Below are 19,100 nucleotides of genomic sequence, written 5' to 3'. Positions count from 1 at the left end.
ATTGAAGCCTTCGTCCTCCTCCTCCTCATCTTTGCCATTAATCTCACTTCATTTTGTTACTGTAAATTGTTGCGGAGGACCCCATTGAGGACAAGCAGACTTTCCTTCCAGGAGCCCAACGGTTGCTGTTGGTTCTTGTGGTGAGTGATGTTGTCATTATTATGCAAGGATGAATTATATATTTGTACGGATTCATGGAAACAGTTTATATCAGACCACATATCTCTACATGTTTGTGCTGATATTGGCAGTTTCACAAGTAGGAATTATATTAGTATGTAGACATCATTTGTATTGATAGAAGTGAGAAATTCATTATACACCCACAGACTCTGACAAAATAACTTTTTGTTGTTGACTAATGATGCTTTTCAGTTACTGCTCTCTAAAAGCAATGTATACGATTGATCTCTTGCATCAGTCTATGGCAGCACCTGAGCAACATAATAGCAGCAGATTAATAGCAACTCTCTACAGCTGTGGTTTATGATAAACCTATTCTGAAGGAGCAACATGTTAATGTTAGATGTATTTACATTCTCAGCTAGCGGATGCCCTCCCCTGGGGATGCTGCTTTGCCTCCCTTCCCTCCCATGTCCTCCTCCTCAGAGACCCTCCCTGTGCCGCTCTCACAGCTGAGACCCAGGGAGCAGAATTAACAAGCAAATTGAAACTGACTCTAACCATGGCACACCTTCAAACAAATTGTCATTTTAGAGCTATATTTGTATTTTTTATTCCACTCTCTTTATCAGTGATGGTTATTTCTCGTCTGATAACTCAACATGTGATGGTTTCCCTCCAGGCTTGTTGACTTTAGTGGGAAAAAGGGGCAGGATGTCCAACAACATGGCCAAGATCGCAGACGCTCGAAAGACAGTAGAACAACTGAAACTGGAGGTCAACATAGAGAGGATGATGGTGAGTCGTCAGCATAATATGGAAATACACAGCCAAAGATGATGGAAAAGTTTGCTTTAGATTGTTAATCATGGAAACAAGTCTTGTGTTTTAAAGGAACAATGTGTAACATTTAGGGGGATCTATTGGCAGATATGGAATATAGGATTATTAAGTATGTTTTCTTTAGTGTATAATCACATGAAAATAAGAGTTGTGTTTTCGTTACCTTAGAATGAGCCGTTTATCTACATTCAGAGTGGGTCCTCTTCACGGAGTTCGCCATGTTGCTCTACCATGTTTCTACAGTAGCCCAGAACGGACAAACCAAACACTGGCTCTAGATAGGACCATCCACGTTTTCACATTTTTGTGTCGGCCACCGTAAATGTCCTACACGCTTAGCACAAGGGAGAAGTTTCAGGAGGTTGCAATCTGCAACCTCACCGCTAGATGCCGGTAAATCCTACACATTGCACCTTTAATTTATAAGAGACTTTTCTATCTCAACATTTTTTTAATTTCATGAATATTTCAATTAACATCTATTTTTAAACTTGAACTTGTCGAAAAGCATTAACAAACATAATTTTTTTAACAATCCGACCCCTCCAATCAAACAAAATTGACTCCCTTTCCAGAACTGATATCAGTTTTTACACTTGTGATTGATGCAGGAAGAAAGGTGTTCTTTTAGTGGTAAAAAATAAATAAGGAATTGATTTGACACACACTAACGCAACCTTTTTGAACAGATATCCAAAGCAGCAGCTGATCTGATGACCTACTGTGAAGCTCATGCCAAAGAGGATCCCCTGGTGACACCTCTGGCTTCTTCCGAGAACCCGTTTCGGGAGAAGAAATTATTCTGCGTGATACTATAACCCCCATATGTGCACGACAAATGTCTTTGCATTAACACTTTATTAGCTATTTTAATGTGTGAATTCAATTTCAGCAACAAAAGTAGCTCTCTGGTGACTGACTCAACCTGAGGAATGATCATCACTTCAACATGATAATGACGGCAATAAAGATTTATCAAAAATGGGTGCAAAGTTCATTTAAACAGGCTGCCTCTCCTTCTGCACACAGATTGTATCTGAGCTTATATATTAACTCAATTGTGTGTTCTCATTTTGGCAATATTGTTTTAGACATATTTTAAGGTATTAAAAGGCAAAATAAATGATGAGATTTGTTGTTCACACAGTTTGCTATGCTCTAAATATATTTGCTCTACATCATATTTTAACATCATGAAAAAAATACTCTATATAAGGGTGCTAATGAATTTTTTTTTTATTGGATATGCGTGTTTATATGCCTTTGAGGTATAGTTTTTCTGCCTGAATGTCACAGCTGTTTCCCAGGAGGTTGTCCCTTAGTCACAGAAACCAATGCAAATGATGGGTGGGGCTATGTGATGATGTCAACACAGGTTAGAGGTGCAGGCAACAGGTGTGCACAGTTTACACAGAGCAGAGTGCTCTCACTCTAACAGCTGCCAAGATTCACAGATTTACAAAGCCTTTCTGCCTTTTGGGAATTAGCAGCAAAGAATAAGGTATGTACATTCAGTAAGCCGTCTATTATGAGTGTGATAGGAAAGGATCATTTTCACATTTAGTTTCTGTAGAGGGACTGTTTGGCAACAGCTCACAGTATGCCTTCAATGAGCAGAAACTATGTGGAGATAATATTTGTAGTTTTTTTCTTTTTTACAATCTTACCATCAGTCTATTGGGTGCAAATGTGTGAATTTGTGTTAAGTGTGAAAGGAAGGAATCAAGTCAAACTGGGCGAGTCAAGAACAACTTGTCTAACTGAACATGCGTATTCTAAACACACCCGTTTCCTCATGCCCAGCTGACAGTGAGGATAACAGGAGGAAGTTACGAACAGCATTGATTCAGCCACCAACATGAAAAAAAATAGCTAAAATCTGCCACCTTAAGAGTGACCGTGCTACAAGAATATGTCTCATTTTTAATTAATAGGTCAGTGGCAACATTATATTAAAAGCACATTGCTCAGCTTTTCATATTTTATCAGTAACACTTTGGTGAGTGTGACCAGCATTGATAAAAAATAGGTATAAATTGCTTTGGTGCTTTTATAAACTTGTATAGATGGCCAACTAGCTCACTTACCAAACAGCCCTGTGTGATTTGAATTTCATTTTTGCAAAACAAATGAGTGTCACTCGTCTGGATCAAAGGGCACATTCTACAAACCTACCCCGATCAGATAATATATACTATAATACCAAGTAATCAATGTTTCCTCATTTCCATGGCTGCTGACATTGCATCTCAGGATTTAGTGAGATTAATATGACATGAAACTCAACTAGTATTAGACAAGGTTGATGTTTTGGCTCAACTCTATCTCACTCTCATATTACAAGTGACTGTTTTAGACTGTATTCATGAATTGGTTATATAACTGTACGATGACATTTACTTTGCAATAACCTTTTATATGCAAGCTACCATCTACCACCCTGTGATTGTGGGTATCGCATTGTCAGCTGCTCTTCTTAGTCCTTAGTATTGCTTGTAATCATTACATGGCTCAAAACAACATAAAATAATGCTATGAGCTTGTACTTTAGCCTCAAAAGAAGTAATACGAATATTGAGCTAAAATAATAAACGTTGTGTTTCCATCATTGAAGTGTATTTCTGTTTTCAGGCCCGACAATGGCCAACTTTGGAGGACATGCCATTCCTGGCTCTTTTTTCCTGTTCTATGGCTTTTGGCTAACAGTGAAACACATTGTCCAACACTACTGGAGGACAAGTCAGTCTAAAGGAAGACGGACTATGCCGCCTGTCTTTAAAAGGATGGACTACATTGAGGGAGGATTTCAAATCTTTGCTTCATTTGTTGGTAAGTTTTCCCCTCAATCATCTCTTCAAACTCTTTAGATGTGTTCTTCTTGACTCATCTCATTTTGACAGATGTTGTCTTCTCCCAGGTATCATGGTTGAACAGTTTGTGGTGGACGGGCCACATGCCCACCTCTACAACACAGAGACCAACTCGTGGGTCAAGCTGATGAACTGGCAGCATGGCACCATGTATCTGTTCTTTGGGCTCTCTGGAATAGCACTGGTTGCCAATACTGCGTCCAAACAGGTGCCAGCTGGTGTTGACCGCCTTGCTCTCTCCTTGGCTCTTTTTGTTGAAGGTATAAGCCAGGTTTTAGTTTTACATATTTCCTTCACGTCACAAATATGTCCTCCCCTGCTGGGTATTTGAGCTCTGTTCCCATATCATCCAGGGTTTCTGTTCTACTACCACGTGCACAGTCGTCCCCCGCTGGACGCTCACATCCACTCCCTGCTGCTCGTGGCTGTTTTCAGCGGGTCGGCCAGCACCATGTTGGAGGTGTTCATAAGAGACAACATTATTTTGGAGCTGTTCAGAGCGTGTCTGTTCATCCTGCAGGGCTCGTGGTTCTACCAGGTGATTAGCAAAATGAGGTGGTGAGAACGCCGTAATGTGTGGAACACAGTGTGAATGTTCGTCTTCTTACAGCCTTTCTTTTGATGGCACCTCTCCAATTCTTGGGCATCTTGCCAGAGTATTTGCACATGGCATAACAGCTGCCCTTGTATAGTGTTTAGGGGGTGTTACCTATGCTAATAATTGCCCTTATTTAGTGTTTAGGTGGCATTGTCCGTGCTAACAATAAACAATATGCCAAACGCATCCAATTTATGATCAAGTGTGATTCATTATTCAGCCCACCTTGGTAATATCAAGTTTGGAAGGTTAAGAATGCTGGGTGATTCTGGAGTTATAGACTTATATTTTCTCTTAACAGAAAAATAAGAGAAACTATAAGAGAAATTTAAGTAAATGTTGCTGCATGAGGCCCAGTGTCTGTTTTTGTGAACGCCTATAATAAATTCAACAGAATATTTTGCTGAACATCACAGGCAGGCAGCTCATTCATCAACTATTTGTCATTTCAGATTGGATTTGTACTTTATCCATTAAGCGGACCGGAGTGGGACCTGACACTGCATGACAACATCATGTTCATCACAATGTGCTTCTGCTGGCATTTAGCTGTGGCCCTGTTTTTAGTCGCCTGCATCGCCTCTGCGGTTTGGTTGTAAGTATCCTATCCTACCCTTTACCTGTATAAGTTTCAGAACTTAGTAGTTTTCTAAAGGTTCAGGCAGAACAGGGTAAATACATAATAAGCATTTGGAATCAAGTAAATTAGGTAGTCTTAAATGCCATTCATATGGTTTACGTTATCCACTTCTTCACTTTCATGATACCTACATGACAGAGCAGTAAAATATAAAACGTTTTACTCTTTATGTTGTGTACTTATAACTTATTGTGCAGAGAAAATGATGGGTGATCACAATTATTTATTTATATATATATAAAGTCAAAGTCAATGGACTTTATGTGAAGTCCATTGACTTCACATAAAGGGTGAGCTCTTGGACTGTTGCTATTGATTTAACGAAAAGAAAATAATTTGCGAGTATTTGTACTACATTAACCTTCTTCTTGGTGCAAGAAAACCTATCTGATAGTTTAATTTAAAAAGTGAGCATGCAACACATAAGTTTGACAATTAGACAAATCAATAAATAAACCAATCTATAGTGTCTACTTCCAAAAACATTTGGGAACCTCTGGTCTAGGCTTTTTAAGTGATTTTCTGCATTATTGTACTGTATGTCAACATATTCAACATTAAGAAATCAAATCAAATAATGATTTCTTCAGTAGAGTGTTAGAAACTTTTAGTTATAGCTTTCTTTGAACAGAAAATAGCAGGGCTTTGTGTTTTATTTGGATATCTGAACCTGCATTTTAAAAGGTACCCTGTGAAGTTTTTTATAGCCAACAGTTTTGTTTACATTCAACTGTCAACATCTCACCACAATGCGCTGTATGCTCAAGGCCTCCTAAACATGTTGAATGAGTGTTTAAAATGTTTACTAGGCCTTACGGATATTTGCAAGCCATGGATTACAAACCTGTATTGTTCCCATCAGGTTGTCCTCTTCTTTGTTATTGGTGCGTTACTATCTTTACAGCCCTTGGCAGTCAACAGAACTGTGTATCACGTTACTCTTATACTGTACATGACTGTGCCTCCTTGTGCACACGAACACGAGACACATGCATACAATTTAAAAATGTCTCTGCAGCACCAATAGTGGTCAAAACTGAGGACTTGGTTTGGGTTTTCTTAATACATTTTGGGAATGTGGCTTTCCCTACAAGATACTGGAGGAACATTTGAAATGTTCCTGCATTAGCTGAAGCCTTTTTTCTTGTTCCAACAGCACAGTGAAGCGACTCTCAGGACGGGGACGGGATATCGAGATTGGAATGCGAAATACATCCTCCACATCGAGCTCCCAGAAAGCTTTGCTTGAAGAGTCAGATGAAGAGTGAATGCATGGTTATGGTTCTTTAAAGTTTTACTTAAATTGGATTTAATTTTCTATGTTGATGGTCTGTGAGACCAAGTCTGCTGTTTTGTACAAAGTCATTTTCTTTTGTAAACCCCCCCCAACAAAACAAAAAATAAAACACAAATCTGTTTAAATATGATTTGTTTAAGTATTTTAAAAACACAAGGTAACCTGAAATGTGTGGCTCGAGTGTATGGCCTGCTATCAAATAAAATATAACACCTGATAAGAGGACAAATAATGTATTAAAAACAAATCAACAAGTCACAACATTCAAATAAATCAGACAGACATAAGTCACTTCACTAATATTGCATTACATCAAACATTTAAATAAGTGACAAAGAATATCCTACTGACAGTCATAGAAATTTGAATTTGTAGTTTAATATGAATTAATAAATTGAGGTTATATTTAGGTGAAATAGCAACAGAGCAACTGGTCTTTTGAGAGTTTATCAACTGAAAGAAAAAGTAAACCAGAATTTCTATGGAAAGACTGCAACCTGCCTGAATATGGTTGTCAGCCTGGTGAGCTGTTTTACATTGTTTTATATTTTGTCTATAACAATGTGGAGGATATAATTCAGGAGATGGAATGTAGTTGAGGAATAATTACTATTTTGCAACATACTGGTGATACTTGTAACTTTCGTCAATCTGAACAGCCCCAAGCATTTACATAGAAGAATCATGTTTATGGCCTTTGTGGGATTATCCGAATTGAAAAGAAATAAAGGCATATTACGCGCTGTAATAACAATGTAACTAACACACATGTGAGAGTAGAAACAAGTGAAATGATCCAGAAAAAGCTTGAGAACAAAAAGTACTCCCAACAACCAAATACAGGCATGTATATATATATATATATATATATACATACTGTATATATATTGTACAGGTGGACCTACGATTCACAGCTGACTGACGAGACAGGATCACTGTTTAGGTGCTGGTGGGGGATCGGGGGCACATTTGGTCGAAGGTGCTGTTGTGACTACGACTGTGGAAACAGATTTCGGGGAGCCTGTTGCCATGTGCTGCTGGAGCTGCTGCGCCTGGACCGTCTGGATGCGAACCTAAAGGAAGAAAGATGGATAAGGTAATTGTGATCACCCATCATTTTCTCTGCACAATAAGTTATAAGTACGCAACATAAAGAGTAAAACGTTTTATATTTTACTGCTCTGTCATGTAGGTATCATGAAAGTGAAGAAGTGGATAACGTAAACCATATGAATGGCATTTAAGACTACCTAATTTACTTGATTCCAAATGCTTATTATGTATTTACCCTGTTCTACGTGAACCTTTAGGCCCCTTAAAGGGGGTCTACGGCTATTTTTAAAATGCATACATGCTATTCCTATGGTCTAAGACAGTCCAAAAAATATTAGTAAACATGAACAATTCTCCCAAATCCAAAAACTAGAGTGCTAAAACTCAAATTTGTGATGTCATACGGTATAAAGTCTGAAGCTGCTCCATAGACATTGAATAGGAAGATATGTTATAGATGACACTGAGAGCACCCAGGGGAATGTTGAATGTATATGGGGACATTTTCTGTTTCACAACTGATAATACTAGAATACAATAAAGCTGGGGGTGGGTTCACAAAATCAGTCTCCCATTCATTGTCTATGGAGCAGCTCCAGACTTTATACCCTATGACATCACAGGTTTGAGACTTACTTCTCTGGTTTCTGGCTTTGAGAGAGAGGAGCTCATGTTCACAAATATTGATTGAACTTTCTTAGGCCATGGAAATAACACTTAATTTAGGTGGTGTTCCCCTTTAAGATGCTCTGTGTTTATTTAACTTGACCATAAAGCAGCGTAAATGTATTTTGATAGAACAGGTGTTATCAAATTTCCTTTTCTCGTCAATACTTTCTCATTTGCGACATCGGAAAAAGTGGAACGTAAGCAGTTGACCTGTGTGGCCTGTCCTTGCTGCTGAAGCTGCTGGAACTGCTGCGCTGTGACAAAGCTGACCGGTTTGTTCCCTGCGATCAGCTTGGTGCCAGCGGGCATGGTGGTCAGGATGATGTTCCTGCCCAGACTGCTGATACTGCTCAGAAAAGAGGAGGAAATGGACAAAAACATGTCAATCTACCAGCACAACTTACAGCTGAGGGGAAGAAAAATAGGCAATGCATCAATAAATAAAAAAAATATATAAGGCTCCAAAATGTAGACCTCATATGTAGTTGCAAGTTAGTTGCCGTCACCTGATGAGGGAGGCCCATCTCACAGCACATTAAAATAAACTATAAAGAGGAAATTTAATAATACGATGTTTACAACTGATTTTACATTTTGAGTTTAATTTAATCTTTACAGTCAAATTCTCTATTCATTCTGTCTGGACAAGGTCTTAACAAGAAAGATATTCTCAATAAAAAATATTATTTATTTATTTAATTATTATTAGTCGATTAGTTGGCAACTATTAAATTAATTGCCAACTATTTTGATAATCGATTAATCAGTTAGAGTATTTTTTTAAGAAAAAAAAAGTCAAAATTCTCTGATTCCAGCTTCGTAAATGTGGATATTTTCTGGTTTCTGGTGAGTTGTGGACAAAACAAGACATTTGAGGACGTCATCTTGGGCTTTGGGAAACACTGATCGACATTTTTCACAATTTTCTGACATTTTATAGACCAAAAAACGTATCGATCAATCGAGAAAATAATCGACAATGAAAAAAATTCGTAAGTTGCAGCCCTAGTGCAGAAGATAAGACTTACTTTGTGTTAAGACTTCCTTTCACAATTGGTGTGGTCACAACACTCTTGTTCTTCAGTGGTTGGTTCAGGACTGAGAGGGGAACCGTTATCCGTGCAGGTAACTTCCCCTACGGTGTTATCAACGAAAAAGAGGATCGTCACTGAGTCATGTGACTTTTAGAAATGGATTTACTAGACTTAGTGAGTTCCTCATTTATTCTCTCTAGAGGAAACTATGCAAATCAATACATTTTGAGGACGCATCGGCGTACAAACCTTATAGTTAGCATTCGGATGCCTAAATTCAGATTGCGATCAGATGACAGGTTTGAACTGCAAGCTGTAATTCCCACCTTGCATCCAACTGCAACTCAATTGAACACTTACGAACAAATTTAATTTCCCTTTTTTCTTTGGGACACTGTGACGCTGGTGAGCGGGAAAAAAATAAACAGATTTGTGCTCAGCCGTGTCTATCTGTTATCTCGTCTCGGATCACATCATAAACTCAAGTTGTTTTGCATCGGCAAATGTGAGCTGTCCGTGGGAGGTATGCTTTATATTGCATAGCCGACTGGTTACGTGCATCACCTGAGGCTGGTGCTTTTGACTCTCTACTACTTGATATCCCATGACCTGGGTTAACCTGCATAACAATAGAACGCTGAGAACACTTCCCTTATCAACATCACTTATATGTTTATGATATAACGGTCTATCATTGTAATAAAAAATCATTTGTTTGTACAATGTTATTGAACATTTCAGCAATGTTAAGAGATGTGTGTTTAGTCTTATAACATGCAGTATGTTATCACGTATTAACTTGGTGGCTTTTGTTAGCCAGATATTGAAGGAGCACATGAAACATAACGTTCCCACAGGAACCAACCAAATGACACAGTGACACCTAGAGGCCATTCTGCTTCTTACATGTACATCTTGTAAATGGTTGGACGTAACTGACTAAAATCTACATTTTTAGAGCTACACACAGATTAAAATATTGAATATTAAACGTTAAGATTTCCGGTGTACCGTAGCTGTAATCATATCCAACTACATACCTCATCCGATGGGAATGATGGCCAAAACTACACAAAACTTGCTATTTCCTGAAAATATGACCAGAATCAGAATAATACTCTTACTGTTTGTGTAGTGACGACTGTAGCAGGGACCTGCCTCACAGTGGCTGTAGCGGTTCCCAGCGTCAGAGGTGTGCAAGAGACTCCAGGAGCTACTGTGATCCCCTTGGCGCCAGCCACAACACTGGCAGCCATGGTCACTACATTAGCACATGTAGACGCTGTGAGTGGTTTACCACCAGTGGTGGTTGTCATCGTGATGGTCTGACCCTGTTTCTGTGGAATAACACCGAGACCCGGCATTATCCGAATGGTGGCGCCGCTCTTGTCGGGGGAGGTCACGGTGGAGAAGGTCCTAGACTTTTGGTCAGCCACGGTGACAGCCAACGTGGGCATCAGACGTATGGCTGTGTCTCCTGCAGCCTTCAACAAGGTAGAGGCAACAGAGCCCGCTTTAGTGGTCTGTACTTCCCCTGTGCAGGAGGAAGATGAAGATGAAGAATGCGGAGGCGTCACGTGGAGAGTGGCTGATATGCTCTTGCTGCCGGTGGCAGCAGTACCCAGGAAGTCAGGGCTGAGTTTGACAGTTGCGACTGGGGATTTGGCAAGAGTCGCCATCATGTCTGGGGTGATCCGCAGCACCGTCTGGCCTTTTGCATCTGTGGTGATGGAGGACGGTGGAAGACGAAGGACATCTTTACCCTGGATGCGCAGGTTTGTAGCCGTTATTGGAATTCCTCCTCCTCCTGTAGTCTTCATTCCCAACTGGCCTGTGATGGACACCTTTAAAGAATACCAAAAGACAAATCTTGTGATCATTAACATGGCAAATTAAATTTTTTGTTTATCTAAGAATATGGATTTTTCAATCATCTCTATAACCTGTACACTTTTTCTGTTCAATCAAGAAGAAGCCAAATTTCCAAAGTAATGTTAGTTGACCAGACGAAGGTCTCTCCATGAATCAATGCTGATCCTAGTGTTGGCTTTTCCTAGCTCAGCCTCCCGACCGTGGCCGGAGGGAACAGGGGAGACACCGGAGTTTTGGTCGGAGACGATAACGTTTCTCGCTGCGGAGCCCCGTCACTTAACAAGACACGGGAAACCTCTGTTGGTCTGGAGGAGCTGCAGCATTTATTTCTGCACAAACGTCCACTGTACATTCACCAGATATTCTCAGAGGTACTAACTCTTCTGCAGTGTGTAGTGTGCACGCATGCACGTGAGAGTGGAGCGAAAAAGCGGGAACGAGCGCGGTGTGTGAGTGAAGGTAAGCAGGCAGGCAGAGGAGCAGAGTACAGCAGAGACTCCGGCCCTGGAGACCGAAGCTACGGTCTCCCCCGCGGCCAACACTGTTTTGCAAGACGGACTTTACTATATATAAATTTGCAGTTTTAGTGCTTCCGTGTAGTTTGTGTTGGAGTCTTGTCGCGCTAGCGCACATGGGACACCGACCCGCAATGATTTATACGTGTAAGAAGTTACAAACAGTCCCTTTAAAATAGGATAAATTAAATTAAAGACAAGATATTTCAAGACCCAAGTTAAAAGTAAATAAAGTCACTATAAAATTATAGCAATTATAAAACCCTAAGGGAAGGCTAAGAACAGCTGAGTTTAAAGATTATAGAGACACAGATTAATTTGTTTATCTACCTGTAAATAGCTTCTTCTAGTTTGAGGGCATAGCCTCCTCTACACATTTGAAATCTGGGCAATAACTAACTTCCAGTCTGGTGGAGACATTCTTGCAGTTCAAGCCTGTTCAGAAAAGCCTAACTGGCCAAATATCCCAGTTGGAACAAACTGGTTCACCTGTTTGATACTCTGGCTGGCGACTCCTTGCAGCATAGCAGGGGAAGCAGGGTTGTTAGCCGGGCTACCAGGTGATCCGGCTTGAGGTTTGGCCACAGCTACAGCAGAGACAGAAAGGGTGGTCGGCACATGGACTGGACTACTAGCAGACTGACTCCTCAGAGGCACAGAAACCACAGCCTATTGATACACACAATAAACAAAGACAGAATTAATTATACATTTTGCAATATGCAAAACAACAAACACGGCTCTTTATGTGGTTACCTGTGAGATGCTCTTTGCTGCCATCGACACCGGCATCCTGATCTGGTGAGGGGTCTGGTGTACCAGTGTGGTCTGCTGACTTCCTGCAGAAGAACCCAGACCGGGCTGAGCTGAAACGACCCGCACCTGAGGGAGGGAGCCCGCCGCCAGGTGACTCATTATCCGAGCCGCGTGTTGGGATGCGACTGGCTGTGAAACTGGTGGACATGCCTGACTGGTGGTTACGATGGTTCCCAGCTGGGGCAACGACGGAGGGGACACAAGAAGAACACTGGGAGAGCAAGAAGGGGCAAGAGAAGAGATTTCAAATTACACTGATGAAACATGGGTCTATGTATTGTACAATATTACATCTTGTGTCACACTGACCCTGTGCTGGTTTTGATTGTATCCGGGACTCCGGTCTTTGTTGGTGTGGTGACTGTGTAAGGTAATGGTGACTTAGGGGTTCCAGGTGTGTTTGGGGTGGGTGTTGTTGGGGTTGGTGACATAGGATTGGAGCCGATATCCTGTCCTGCCTCCAGACATCCCGGGGTTTTACTGCCTCCGTCTTTACTTCCGGACTTCTAAAACATGAACAGGAGATTCTTAACAATGAATACACAACAACTTAAAACTCCAAGTGGGAAAACAATAACTTTCACGGTATGTTTTACATTGTGTGCAGCTAGGTGTAGTTTTTTTTCTGCAGTAAACTTACCGGCTTAGATGTAGGTTTAGGTTTCTGCTGTAGGGCTTTTCTTGCTTTTGCAGCAGCAGCTTGAGCCTGGTGGATCCTCTCTGGGTGAAAGAAAAGAAAAAACATTTTTTCCATATCACACTGACCTTAAAGAGAGAATATACTGTACTATGAGACACTTTGCTCATCCATATGTGGGTTCAATCACAGTATGGTAAAGAAGAGATGAAGGCAATAGAAAGGATGAAGGAATGAACAGGTACCAAAGTTGAACATCAAAATCTATACATCCATGGTTTAAAAAAATGTAATTCTATGTGTCAAGCAGATCTACAGGGTTTATAGGAAATGAAGTAAATCTTCTATTCAGACAATAGTAGATAATCAAACTGGACAAATGGCTCCTTATTGGCTGCCTCCACTCAAAAACTACAGGATTGGAGATCTTTACACTTCTTAACAAACTACAACGGTGGACAGCTAAACCGTAAAATAAAGCACAATCTGTAGATTATTTTCTTGATTAATCAATTAGTTGTTTGGTCTATAAAATGTAAGAATGTCTGTGTTTCCTAAAGCCAAGATGATGTCATAGAAGAGTAAAGAAAATATTCACATTTAAGAAGCTGGAACAGAGAATTTTGACCTTTTGTTTCTTAAAAGAAAATACTTGATAATCGATTATCAAAATAGTTGGTGATCATTTAATGGTTGACAACTATTCGTTGCAGCTCCAGAGCACATGGTTTCTTACCAAACTCCTCTTGACTGCGACTGCGGTGCAGGTAAATCCAGAGCTTGCGGCCGATGTCATACTTCACACAGGGGTCTTTCTCGTAATGAAGTCTATCCAGAGCCCCACTGACAACCGTGTTCACCTAAATGGCAAAGAAGACAATAACTTAAAGGCTGCAGGCCAAAGGAAGTAAGGTACACACAAGTTACTCTGCCAGAGTAAGCTGATTGACTAGAAGAAGAAAAATACACTTACTTGTGCACTGGTGACATCTGGAGCAAGAAATTGTGAATCTTTCAACAGTTCACAGATCTCTGCCCTTGTTCCTTCTCCGTTGGGTAACCTGGCTGCTGCATCCCGCACTATGTGAGAAAGAGGGTAGAAGTCAGACACTATAAAGCGCTGCTTCCCCACAGCCTGACAATGGAGTTGGAGTAAAACAAAAGGCCTAACCCAGAGAGAGAATGGTGACATATGGCGGTCGATCTGAGCGGAGCAGCGTGTGCTCCCTGGCTTTGTTGAGAGACATCTCCTTATCGAACACCCCTTTAACGGGCCCCACCACAGACTCAAAGCCGTGCATCCTGAAGGTGAAGGCTTTATGTGGCTGGTTGTATCGCTGCTGCTCCTAATAAAACAAACAAAAAGTATGTTGGCTTAGAGAGTTCATGTCCAGGCAAAACGTTGTAAATGAGATAAGATTCCAGCAACACAAACAAACCTGGATTTGAAACACTTGTCTCTCATCTCCAGTGCTGGGCCGCACCACATAATCAGTTGAGCTGCTTGGTTAGAGATATCACACCGTTAATGTCAACAACCATGATATTGCAACTCAAACTACTTAATTACATTAATGTCAGGCTACAAATAACTATCTTTCTTTATGATTCAGCGGATGATTTCTTAATGATTTGTTATCTAAAATACACAAAATTAAGTTAATAAAAAAGGCATGCCCAGTCCTACCAGCAACCCCAAAAACAATCGTCAATTAATATCCGGTCGATCAACTAATTTTCAGCAATTATATCAGGTTTGAAATGCTTTATGAATCCCTGAATCTTACACTCTTGGTGCGGGAGAACTCATCTCTAGCATGTCATCATTTTCTGTCTGTGGAAGACAAAACAAGCAAATAAAACAGTGGTAAACATAAACATAGTGGCATTGCATAGTACAAACTGTAATAGTCAATGCTGAAACTGTATTTGTGATATAATAATTGTACCACCTTGATAACTAAATCTTTGGAGTCCAGCCACAGCTGGCAGAGTGCACTTAGATCCTTCTCTGTATCCTGAGTGGGGCCTAAAATAAATGATTGACTTTAATCCTCAAGTACACAATCAGTCTGAATACAAAGCACTGTCAGCATCAGTCAGCTGATCCGTCTTACCGATCCACCTCCACTGCTGTGATTCATCAGCAAATTCCACAAACGGAGAAAAGCCACTGGGGAGTGCCATCATGCCATCTGATTAACAAACATAACATGCATGAGTAACATGGGATGGGAAATATAAAGCCTGATAATTTCAGTGTGAGTGCCCACTGCTAATTACCTTTAGTCTCTCCTGCAAGAAACTGAAGGGCTTGAAGAACCAAGTCGGACCAACACGGGACCGATGAAAACCACACGTTGAGGGAGCTGGCTGGAGACGACTGCCACATTTGAACTTTGTCCTCCAACTGAGAGGTCACAATGAAGGCGATATAATGTGCAGTCAGAAGAACTGAGATCAGTTTTATAATATGTATGTGAGAGTATGTAATGAGTGCATACCAATGAAGTGCTGGTGAGGTTTTCTGCCCTTAAGATGCTCTCCAACAAACTGAAGAAACTGATGGCTATTTCCTCAACTGGAACCGGGCTGCTCTGACACTCCTCCACAATTCTGCAAGAATAATGGTTCTTTACATTAATTATATACTGTATATATATATATATATGTATATATATATACACACACACACACACACACACACACACACACACACACACACACACAATATATATATATATATATATATATATATATACACACACACACACACATACACAATTCTGTAAATGTTCTCTACTCACTCCTCTTTAATGTTGGCCAGTGGAGTAGACGGCGTGTCCGGCAGGGAGTTGATGATGCTCGCTGGTGGAGCTGATGGGGCGTCTGAAGGTGCAAGAATTTCACAGGGATCCTCAGATTCCACTTTTATTGTCCTCATTTTTTTCTTCCTCCTCTCATCTTTGATCTTCTTCTTAGGCAGAGACAGATCAAAAAGTGCTGCAAAAAAGGGGAAAGAAACAAATCAACTGTGTGTGTAATGAAATCAACGAAAGCAAGGCTTTGGCTTAAGATTTATCATATTTTTTTTTAATTCTTTTACTCACGCACAGCCCCCTTCCGACCAATATTTGCTCTTGAGAGTATGTCTCCAAGGTGGATATCAGAGGTCATCAAGTCTGGATGATCCTGGGTGAATCAATCATTAATGATATACTGTACAAATTAAGACAAAAACCATATCTGTGTTTTTTTCACCTGACACCACTTACTGGCTGTCGCTTCCTCTTCTCTCGATGGTTTTGCAGCATGGCTTTCAAGTCCCGCTCCCCTAGTTCTATTTTTTCTGTGAAGAAATTAAATGTCTTTAAACATTATATTTCAGGAACATCATTTGGATATCACAGAAACCACTGACCAGTAGTCTTCATGTCTTGGGTGGAGAGGCTGGGAAGAACTCTGAGCGAGACAGTGGGTGTCGGAGAGGAAGGTGATTGGGGTGCTGGAGTCCATAATGATATGTCTACAAGCATATGCAATAAGACTCTTATTAGTGTTCACAAGAATCTAATTACTTTAACGCTTTAGAAATAGAAGGTATTGTTATCAGCAATGATACTAATGAAAGAACAGACTGACCGTCATCGTCAGATGAAGCATTGCTGTCTCCACACTCAGCTTTGACCTCCTTTAATATGCGGCTTAATCTTCTTCTCACCCTTGGCTCCCGCATTTCAGCATGAGTCTTGGTCAGTAACTTTCTTTTTGGTGGAAAGTCCAGACCATTGTGAACTGCAAACTCTAGCAGCTCCTACAACAAGAAGACGCATTAAGACTAACATCAAGAGGCCATGAAGCTTGTACCTAAAACTATTACAAAAATACCTTTCTAGAGACGAGGATGTGCTTCAACAGTCTGTGGTAATACTGCTGAAGGGAGTACAACTGTCGCTTTCTCTGGGACTTGGCACACAATTGTCTGTACTTGACCACCTCAGGATTGAAGTAACCATCTGGATTGAGATAATGAGAGTCATGATCAGAAAGTGCTTCTAAAATGCACTGATGCATGATGTAGTTGTGTGTTTGTGGGTAAACAATGGGATAACTTGGAAGCACCTCTGAATTGTTTTTGTGCAAGGTGAAGGGGATTTCCAAAGCTAAAGTTTCTGTTGTTGAATAGGTCACTGATGGCGCTGTCCTGCTCTGCAACGTTGTTGTCAGGAAACTGTGGCAAAAACTGACGAAGGTGCTGCCTCTGGGAATCTGACAGTACTTCACTCCAGGTGCTTTCACTCATCACAGAGAAGAAAACGTCAGGCTAATGAAAACAAAAGGAAAACAGCAAAAATGAATGCATCATCTGCAATGTGTCTTACACCTGTGAACACTCGCACAAAGCAGGAAACAGCAGCATCTCGTCACTGAGCGTCAGATAACTCACGTCCTCAAGTAGGTCCTCTGGAAGGTTCAATCTACAGTTCCCCAGCATGCACTCCTCTGTGATTTGTCCATCGTCTTCTTCTTTTGGATCAAGAGGGTCTGTAAGCATGTGGGTGAGGGCATCCATTCTTCTCTTCTGTGCCAAGCTTTAAGACACAGAAAGAAACCTATGGCTACACAGAAAACCTGGTTTTAATCTGCGGACAGACACCAACTAAGTTTGCTTCTAGTCGTTCAGTGCTACAAACGACAAGAACATTATCAAGCATTCACTAATGTCAAAACATTAGCCACTGTGTGCAGTAACATCCAGTAGCGCTGCTCAGTGAGCTAAGCTACTAGCTAAGTTAGCAAAAGAGCCAGCTGTAACGTTTGGACTCCTGTTTCAACTTTCAACGGAAACACACTAATACTATACGACATGCTGGCAAATATGCATTGTATTATTAAGTTGATACTACGGGTTAAAAACTGCTAACAGCTCTTACCTGACACTGCCTTGTGTTTTGGAAATGAAGGGGGAAGTGTTTTACAGACGGACCGATGAAGGGGGAAGTGTTTTACAGACGGACCGATGAAGGGGGAAGTGTTTTACAGACGGACCGATGAAGGGGGAAGTGTTTTACAGACGGACCGATGAAGGGGGAACTGTTTAACAGACGGACCGTTTTCTTCTTCTACTGAAGATGACAAACATCGGACGCCGCTCGTCTCGCGCGTTTACTGCCCTCCACAGGAAATCAGTCAGTATGTAGCTACATCCCCATGGCTACATCCATGGTATGTATGTATACATCGTCATTCAATGTAAAACTGTCAAAGTACGCACAAAATGTAATAACTTTGTTACATTTAACGATGTACTTTGTACTTATTGTACTAATTAATAGTAATCTACGGAGCCCCCCTAGACCTCTAGGAGAACATTTTTATTAACTCGTTCCCTCGAGTTAGGTATCACGTTCCCTCGAGTTAGTAACTCGTTCCCTCAAGTTAGGTATCTCGTTCCCTCGAGTTAGGTATTTCGTTCCCTCGAGTTAGTAACTCGTTCCCTCAAGTTAGGAATCTCGTTCCCTCGAGTTAGGTATCTGGTTCCCTCGAGTTAGTAACTCGTTCCCTCGAGTTGGGTATCTGGTTTCCTCGAGTTAGTAACTCGTTCCCTCGAGTTACTTCATAAAGCACTTCTTCCAATCATTCCTGACTGTCCACATATTGTTGATGTACTGAGCCCCCCCTAGATGATGTACTTCGGTAAAGTTGGAAAGATATTGACAGATTCAAACTTCCTGGATCAATAACTCATAACCAAAAATTGGTTAAAACACAAACAACGGCTCTTTCTAACCGTAGTAAGGTAAACAACGAGCTACAACCTCATTTTAATCAACACATAACGTTGGTCTCTATGCGCAGCCGGCGGTGAGACGAGTGGTCAGGGACCGTCTACAAAATGCAACGCCGAAAAGAGAAAAATATTCAATAACTTCAGTAATGTACAGTGTAGTTCCATCAAAATTACTTCACACATCAACGATCTCCTCAGGGTTGTACTACATTTAGTTTGGAAAAAATATTATTTTGCTATTATTATTTTATTATTTATTCTAAGTAACTTGAGGGAACGAGTTACCTAACTCAAGGGAACGAGATACCTAACTCGAGGGAACGAGTTACCTAACTCGAGGGA

At 40.7% G+C, this 19,100-nt stretch overlaps 3 protein-coding genes across 4 annotated transcripts; 2 read left to right on the top strand and 1 right to left on the bottom strand.

The window, feature by feature from the left end:
* On the top strand, window positions 1-1,933 carry gng8 (guanine nucleotide binding protein (G protein), gamma 8). Its single transcript, XM_074610245.1, has 3 exons — window positions 1-140; window positions 806-921; window positions 1,656-1,933. The coding sequence occupies exons 2-3, from the start codon at window positions 838-840 to the stop codon at window positions 1,782-1,784; spliced, it is 213 nt and encodes a 70-aa protein (XP_074466346.1). The 5' UTR covers window positions 1-140; window positions 806-837; the 3' UTR covers window positions 1,785-1,933.
* Window positions 1,934-2,326: 393 nt separating this feature from the next.
* On the top strand, window positions 2,327-6,480 carry tmem45b (transmembrane protein 45B). The gene is made up of 6 exons (XM_074610243.1): window positions 2,327-2,467; window positions 3,598-3,795; window positions 3,884-4,096; window positions 4,190-4,374; window positions 4,887-5,029; window positions 6,231-6,480. The coding sequence occupies exons 2-6, from the start codon at window positions 3,606-3,608 to the stop codon at window positions 6,340-6,342; spliced, it is 843 nt and encodes a 280-aa protein (XP_074466344.1). The 5' UTR covers window positions 2,327-2,467; window positions 3,598-3,605; the 3' UTR covers window positions 6,343-6,480.
* A 112-nt stretch (window positions 6,481-6,592) lies between these two features.
* nfrkb (nuclear factor related to kappaB binding protein) lies at window positions 6,593-17,987 on the bottom strand. Of its 2 annotated transcripts, none has more exons than XM_074610241.1 (26): window positions 17,902-17,987; window positions 17,415-17,586; window positions 17,090-17,291; window positions 16,856-16,983; window positions 16,610-16,781; window positions 16,389-16,493; window positions 16,243-16,316; window positions 16,078-16,159; window positions 15,775-15,970; window positions 15,472-15,583; window positions 15,251-15,377; window positions 15,085-15,162; window positions 14,920-14,996; window positions 14,755-14,801; window positions 14,407-14,467; window positions 14,139-14,313; window positions 13,941-14,047; window positions 13,704-13,827; window positions 12,971-13,050; window positions 12,640-12,836; window positions 12,271-12,541; window positions 12,004-12,183; window positions 10,252-10,971; window positions 9,122-9,228; window positions 8,304-8,439; window positions 6,593-7,444 (listed from the first exon to the last, which is right to left on the bottom strand). In XM_074610241.1, the coding sequence occupies exons 2-26, from the start codon at window positions 17,538-17,540 to the stop codon at window positions 7,304-7,306; spliced, it is 3,825 nt and encodes a 1,274-aa protein (XP_074466342.1). In that variant the 5' UTR covers window positions 17,541-17,586; window positions 17,902-17,987; the 3' UTR covers window positions 6,593-7,303. The 2 variants fall into 2 exon arrangements, with proteins under 2 accessions (XP_074466342.1, XP_074466343.1); XM_074610242.1 differs by having other exon boundaries at window positions 17,415-17,559.
* Between the last annotated feature and the right edge of the window lie 1,113 nt (window positions 17,988-19,100).

Source organism: Sebastes fasciatus, chromosome 16 (genome assembly GCF_043250625.1).
Source record: "Sebastes fasciatus isolate fSebFas1 chromosome 16, fSebFas1.pri, whole genome shotgun sequence".
Classification (NCBI taxonomy): Eukaryota; Metazoa; Chordata; class Actinopteri; order Perciformes; family Sebastidae; genus Sebastes; species Sebastes fasciatus.
Note: the sequence above shows the minus strand (reverse complement) of the source record. Positions and strands in the feature narration are given on the sequence as shown.